The sequence below is a fragment of the Raphanus sativus genome, chromosome 5, assembly GCF_000801105.2.
Source record: "Raphanus sativus cultivar WK10039 chromosome 5, ASM80110v3, whole genome shotgun sequence".
NCBI classification, from domain to species: Eukaryota; Viridiplantae; Streptophyta; class Magnoliopsida; order Brassicales; family Brassicaceae; genus Raphanus; species Raphanus sativus.
Window position 1 is genome coordinate 38,457,671 of NC_079515.1, and position 7,968 is coordinate 38,465,638.

Consider the following 7,968-nt stretch of genomic DNA (forward strand, 5'->3'; position numbering starts at 1 on the left):
GATCAAAGTAAATGTTCCATCATCCCATTGTGCTTGGAATTGGTCATTAACCAGAACAGTGTAAGTGTGTAACTACGTTGTAAATATTCGCAATTCCTAGAATGTGCATGTATATATTTTACAAAACGTATTGTATGAAGTTGTAAGTATTTTATAGGAAATTGTGAATATTGATCTCTCATGTGTTATATTACAATAGAGAGCTGCGATAACAAGTAGAATATATTGTACAACAAAAAAAGTAGGATATATTCACTAGTCCCATAGTTTCGACTTGTGACAAAAATAAAAATATACATAAAAGTAAATAAAGTAGGATGTGCATTACTTTATACATAAAGCAAAGTTTAGAGAACGTATGGACAATAATGAGAAAAGAGAATATGAAAGGAATTTCTGTATAAATTGGAGCCAAGTGTTGGCACACACTTATAAAATTGGAGCCAAGTCCTACGTACTCCTGGCACACGCCTATTAATTATCTCCTTTAAACTCTTCCAACACTCGCTTATATCACTAGGCCTTGGACATTTTATCCGTTAAATTTTGATTCGATTCGTTATTTATTTTAATTCGATTTAAAAATATGGATGTCCGTAAGTTTTTAAAGTAAATCAACTATTAATATATACATATATATATATAATTAAGTATAGAGTTCTAAATATATAATCTTATATAATTATTTAGCATGTAATTTTATTTATAAAAATATTAAATTAAGAAAAGAATATAAAATTTAGAAAAACTATAATTTTTCTAAAAACAATTGTATTACAAGAAAATTTTATTAATTTGTATAACTTTTTGGGATTTACTTGTATTAAACAAAATGGATGAGATATCCATAAATATCCGTAAATATTCACAAATATCCCCTAGTCTATATTTGAGAAGTGATTTGCCACATGTCTTCTCTACAATCGTTTTCACAAAAAAATTGTGACGTGGCTATTAAGATTGATGACATGTCATATGGTTAAATATGACATGGACAATTACATTTAATGCTAATATATATTTTTGGAAATCTTTTTAGAATATGGCAATAACTCATATATTACATTTAATATTGATTTATATTTTTGGTAAACTTTGTAGAATATGGTAATAACTCATAAATCATCACTAAAATAAATATATTCAAATATGATATTTTGAATTTCGAAATATTATAAAATTTTACTTTTATAATAATAAAATTTTTATTATCTAAAATTTTCTAGATTTTCTGAATTAAAAAATAAATAAATCGTAATATCATTAGTTTCTTTTAGATATCTACAAATTATATAAATATTATTTAGTTTTAAATTTTGATAACTATACAATTTTATATGATTTTTAGTAATTTTATACAAGTTGATTTAATAATTTAACCAAATGAAATAAATAATTTTTTTATCTAAGATTTTAATTTTATATATATACATATATATTCTTAAATAAAAATATAAAATATATTCTTAATTTTATGCTTAATTAATGATATTTATATTAATTATTAGTCAAAATAATAAAATATATAATATTAATAAATTACATTTTAAAATATAAAATTTAACTTTTAAAAATTCATCACTACACATGGTGCATGAAAACACCTAGATTAATAATTGTGACATAGCTACTAAAATTGATGACATGTCTTATAGATTAATATGACATACACAATTATATTTAATGTTAATTTATATTTTTGATAAAAATTTAAAATATGGTAATAACTCATATATTAAATTTATTATCGATTTATATTTTTGGACTTTTTAAAAATATGGCAATAACGCATAAATCATCATTAAAATAAAATATATTCAATTATGGCATTTCAAATTTTGAAATATCATTTAAATTAAAAATATTTCAAAATATATACATATTTTAGAAAATTATAAAATTAAATCATAAAATCAAATTAAATCATAAAATCATTAGTTTCTTATATATATTTACAGATTTTATAAATATTGTTTAATTTTAATTTTTGACAATTCTGAAATTTTATATATTTATTTAATATATTTAATTAAATAAATAGATAGAAAAATCTACCTAAGATTATAATTTTAAATATATACATGCACATTCTTAAATATAATTCAAAATAAACAAAATTGGTTTTATCTTAATTTTAATGTTCAGTTAAATCAAATTTATATTAAAATATTGATAAGAAAAAAGAAAATTTATAATATTAATAAAAAATAAATATAATTTATATTTATCTTTTAAAAAATATTTTAAATTCTTTTACTGCACATGGTGCAGGAAAACACCTAGTCTATAAATATTTTAGATATCCAAAAAATTAAATATCTGTATTTTTTTGAAGTAAATAAATCGAAAAATCAGATATCCATAAAATACGAGACAAATCACAAATTCTAAAAAATGTGGTACCATCAGCTTCACGCCCACCCTTATGTGTCACTACTCATCTTAAGTTCACGTGATTACTTACATAAGCGCTGACTACATACAGGTAAAAGATTTCTCCTCTACATATCTCATAATTAAGTTATTTGATTGCTTCCTATTATGTATTAGCGTATATGTTCTCTATCCCAATAAAAATGTTATATTCATATGTATAGCGTCTGGTTATGATTGTGAGAGAGACTATAACGTGTTAGAAATTGGTTGGTTGTTAATATCTAGTATCTACTTCTTTCGTTTTCTATTTAAGATTTTAAAATAGAATTTTGTTAGACATATTCACCACATTCAGTAAATCATATGAACACGATGCAGAATGTTAGACGTTAGCATCTTCTTATTTTTGTTGTTGTTATTTCATGGGACAAACACAGTTAATGTATAACCTTATAATTGTATTAATTAACACATATTATTGATTTATTTATTAATTGTTTAAATAAACATGAATGATATGTAGTTTATTGTTGACACTTGTATCTAATGAAACTATAGTTGTTCATGTATATATTAAAAATGATAATATAATCATAATTAACTATACTATGATTTGTGTCAATTTTTCTTTTCAAAAATCAACGGGGAAGTGGTAATGTTGGTAGTGAAATAGACGTGGATGCTTTGGGAAAGATGGCCTTATCTTACGGAACAATTAACATACACGACACGCACTATATACAAACCACCTGTGTTGGTCTGTGTTACCATCTTTATGATATTTTTTATTTAACAAACACAAAAACACTTCGAAGGTTTTCTAACTGTCGAAAAGAGAAGGTTTCAAATTATTAATTGATATTTAATGAAAGATTTATTTGGAAGCTAGTGAATTTCAGAAATGCAAAATTATTCGCTTTTTTAGTGGAAGATATCAAAAAAATAAATGAGGATCTAAGGAGAAATTAAAACTCTTTCTCCACGATCATGAATACAAGTAAGAAAAGTTTCAATGAAAAAAATATACCCTTTTACAGTCAGCTTCAGCACCATGTTTTGTTATAGTTTATGAGGACCAATTTTCCTATTTATTTATTTATTTAATACAATGTTTAATTATTTATACCAATTTTCCTTCGATAAACAAAAAATCCATACTATTGGTTTCTAAAAAATCCATATTATTAGTGTCTATAGTCTGGACGGAAATAAAAATAACATTAAAAAGTTAGGGAACTCACACTTTTTCAAAGAAAGAAAGAAACCTCACACTTTTTTCAAATTAAATACTTTCAAATTAAATACTAAATATGCATGCTCATTACGTGTCTATAAATACACATAATTACATTTGTACATATCTCTTATATAAACCAGCTTCCCTTTACATCCGATTCTTGAAAACATTTAAGATATTTGCAGACACGACAAACCAAACACATAGAGAGGGTTTCTGCGGAGAAGCTCCATTGATGACAGAAACTGGTGATCATACTTCAGTTCCGGCTAGCGTGGTCACGCAGATCCCATTTCTTGTTATCTTTAAAGACTTAACGTAAGTGTGTTTGTATCTCATACCAAAAATGTGTATGAAATGGCAGGTATTAATAGTATTAAAAGGAGTGATGCATATAACCTTTATTTGTATATATAAAACTGCAGACACGTATTCAGTAAGGATGCAATTGGGCGAGAGATACTGAGCATAGCGTTTCCAGCGGCTTTGGCTTTAGCTGCTGATCCAATAGCTTCTCTGATTGATACCGCTTACATCGGACGTTTAGGTGCGGTTGAGCTAGCAGCGGTTGGAGTATCTATTGCGATATTCAATCAAGCTTCCAGAATCACGATATTCCCAATTGTGAGCGTTACAACTTCCTTTGTCGCTGAGGAAGACACGATTGAGAAGATGAGAGAAGACGAAGCAAAGAAAACTAGTCTTGTTCATGCAAATACTTTAGCTGTTCAAGATTCACTAGAAAAAGGCACTGCGTCACCCACAAGTAACAACACTAACCAGCCGCAGCAGACGCCAGGTAAGAAAACCTTCATGGCCAAATTATTACATTAGCTAAGAGCATCATCAGTGATAATTTTTGGTGAAGCATCTCTTGTATTTAATATCAATATAGTTTTATTGTGTAATTAAAATTAAAAATAAAAAATAAAAACCAAAACTATCCATAAAATGACAAATGCCATATGTCTTTTATGTGTTTAGTAGAGTTTTTTAAAAAGAAACGTTTCTTTCCATTTTATACTTTCTTCAATTTTTAATTTTTTTATTAATATAATTTGATAAGATACTTTCTCACCGCTGGTGCTCTAAAATTGAAGGGTTTAGCTTGTGTGTTAGCGTTAATTTGCATTTTAAAATAATTATCTGATCATATCTTTTTCAATTTCTGATAAACCTTTGATTCTTTTCTCTAGCCTTTTGTAATTTAAGTTAGCTTTTCTAAAATACTTGTGAAAAACTAAATGATGTTTTAATAAAAGGTAATGCAGTAACTATACATCCTTGTTTTTCTTCTGTGACTAGCTACAGATACAAAGTCAAACAGCGGGAACAAATCAAATAAGAAAGGAAAGAAGAATATCAAATCAGCATCAACGGCCATGATCATAGGCCTAATCCTGGGCCTTGTGCAAGCTATAGTCTTGATTTTCAGCTCGAAAGTGCTTCTAGGTGTCATGGGAGTGAAACCGGTATAAGGTTATATAAATTGATAGACATGCATATATTCTTGGATAGAACAAAATGTTGACTCTCCTGAGTTGACTTTTGATGATCAGAATTCGGCAGTGTTATCACCAGCTCACAAGTACTTGACCATACGGTCACTAGGTGCTCCTGCATTGCTTCTATCGCTTTCCATGCAAGGCATCTTTCGTGGCTTCAAGGACACTAAAACTCCTCTCTATGCTACCAGTAAGTTACCTTTTTATCATCTTTAGGCAAACATATTACCACATGATGAGTCGAACATGTATCATTTGATGCATGAAACAGTCGTAGCAGATGTCATCAATATCATTCTCGACCCGATTTTCATCTTTGTGCTTCACCTTGGAGTCAGCGGTGCAGCCATTGCCCATGTCATTTCTCAGTAAGAGAATAGCTCTCAATTTTTGTTTTCACACATGCAAATATGAAACTAAAACCTGGAAACCCCAAGAGTTGCTTGAATCAAAAGAAACAAGAAAGGTAAAACTAACGGTTTCGCTTTTGTGAAGGTACTTCATGACTCTAATACTATTCATCCGCCTCGCGAGTAAAGTTAATTTGATGCCACCGAACTTTAGAGCTTTGCAGTTCGGCAAGTTCCTTAAAAATGGTAGGGAGGCATATTCACTAACGTTGTTTTTCTTGCAATGATCAGAGTAATGTTTATTACAAGTAAACAAAATTGTGAAAACGTCACTTTTATTTTCAAAAAAATATAAGTAATCTATTGGATTAGTGACAAAAATGTGAGATGTCTAACAACTTGTAATTGTGCACACAAAAATGAAAGGGGGACTATTGCTCGCAAGGACCATAGCTGTGACGTTTTGTCAGACACTAGCAGCAGCAATGGCGGCTCGGCTAGGAACAACACCAATGGCTGCTTTTCAGATCTGTTTACAAGTCTGGTTAACTACTTCTCTCCTTGCCGATGGTCTTGCTGTAGCCGGTCAGGTATAATCAATTATTATTTAATCTATCATGTTTGCATTGATTTTCTATATAATATGTTTTAACAAGTTGTATATGTAAATCATTATTCAATTTAAATCTTTTGCAGGCGATTCTGGCTTGTTCTTTTGCCGAGAAGGACTATAACAAAGTGTCTTCTGCTGCATCCCGTGTTCTACAGGTTATGTCCCGATCATTTTTCCTGAAACGATACCCATTCACTAGGATAACTTTTCCCATTTTTTGGTAAATAGCGACAATAGGTCATGTTTTAGGTTTCATTAAAAAAATCAGGGCTTGACTATTCATTAGTTCTAACTTCCGGTTAGTTATTTTGGGTCTCGGTCCAAACACCCACGATTGAAGAAAAAAATCTATAACAAATGAATGTGATATGCAGATGGGTTTTGTGCTAGGACTTGGGTTGTCCGTTTTCGTTGGACTAGGACTATACTTTGGTGCTGGAATATTTACTAAGGACCCTGCCGTTATTCACCTCATAGCCATTGGAATACCGGTACTAATAATATCATTAAGAAATGAAATACTAATAAGTAGTAGTAGTAGTAGTAGTAGTAGTAATAGTGACTAATGTGAGGTTATGTCTATTTGTGTGACATCAGTTTGTAGCAGCAACACAGCCAATAAACTCACTTGCTTTTGTGTTGGACGGAGTCAATTTTGGAGCATCTGATTTTGCTTACACTGCATACTCCATGGTACACACTATTTTTATTAACTAATTAATACAGTATGGTTTTAGAATGATTACATCTTTTTCGATGATTAATTAATAATAAATCAGGTGGGAGTTGCGGGGATAAGCATAACAGCAATAATATACATGGCAAAGTTCAATGGCTTTCTTGGAATATGGATAGCTCTTACCATCTATATGGGTCTCCGAGCTATTACTGGAATCGCCAGGTAAATTAACTGGGCCTAGATGGGCCTTTAGTAAAATTGTTAGTCCTCAGTATAGTAGACGTTGCAGTCTTTGACTCGTTTGGAATGATGCAGGATAGCAACAGGAACTGGACCGTGGATTTTCTTGCGTGGTCGATCTCCTTCATCTTCCCCCTAGGACTTAGCTTATAATGAGATGCATCTTTTTCTGTCTTTCTTCGCTTTTTGTTGTGTATTTCTTGTGTTCTTTTCACATTTTGCACGAAAGAGCTCTCTATGCTTAAACAATTCCAGATAAATAATTTGATTAGGCGAATATCACTTTCTGCATATCACTTATCAAGTTATCAGCATAATACTACTTTTTGCAAACTAACGTAACTATTACTATATAGCAAAACATGGTTATTACCAATTTACCAAAGTGAAATTAAACAGGAGGTGGTGGCAAATCAATAAGAAGCCAAAAGCCAACACAATCATCAGAATCCAAGTCATCTTGAATTGCAAGAAAATGCAAACCTCCACTTGCTTTCTTTGCAGATTCCCAAGCTTCAGCTTCATCAGTAGTAACAAGTGTTTTCTTGTTGATTGCATAGACATATCTTGTCGAAATCCCAAAAGCCAGAATCAAACATCCTTAAGAACTGTCTTTTCCTTTCCGGTGCTGTCACGTCACTATCATCACTAATTAGGATTCTTAGAACATGACACGTGGATCTCCTTAAATCAGATTTTCAAGAGGTAGTCGAATTAGTATGTTGCTGGGCTTTTATTGTTAACCTACAAAATTTAAAGTTAGGGCCATAAGCAAAAAGAAATCTAAGCCCAAGATAGTCGTGTTGTTGATCGCCGCTATTAAATCCGCCGGGTCTGAAAATCAATATCTGGGGGAAGACGACGCCAAACCTCAGTACGGTCTCTGCTTGATTACTAATAAATTTCGATCTTTAAAGCCGAACGAGATACACTACTGATAATTTTGTACAACCACTTGAGAATGAAGC

The 7,968-nt window shown here is 30.3% G+C and overlaps 1 protein-coding gene across 2 annotated transcripts; it reads left to right on the forward strand.

Annotated features, from left to right (window-relative positions):
- The first annotated feature begins 3,748 nt into the window (after positions 1-3,748).
- On the forward strand, positions 3,749-7,376 carry LOC108863542 (protein DETOXIFICATION 43). Of its 2 annotated transcripts, none has more exons than XM_057011174.1 (12): positions 3,749-3,931; positions 4,039-4,412; positions 4,919-5,085; positions 5,173-5,308; positions 5,390-5,486; positions 5,614-5,714; positions 5,895-6,058; positions 6,165-6,236; positions 6,456-6,572; positions 6,679-6,774; positions 6,861-6,982; positions 7,076-7,376. In XM_057011174.1, exons 1-12 carry the CDS (start codon positions 3,849-3,851, stop codon positions 7,137-7,139), a joined length of 1,593 nt encoding a protein of 530 aa, XP_056867154.1. In that variant the 5' UTR covers positions 3,749-3,848; the 3' UTR covers positions 7,140-7,376. The 2 variants fall into 2 exon arrangements, with proteins under 2 accessions (XP_056867154.1, XP_056867155.1); XM_057011175.1 differs by having other exon boundaries at positions 4,925-5,085.
- The last annotated feature ends 592 nt before the right edge of the window (positions 7,377-7,968 follow it).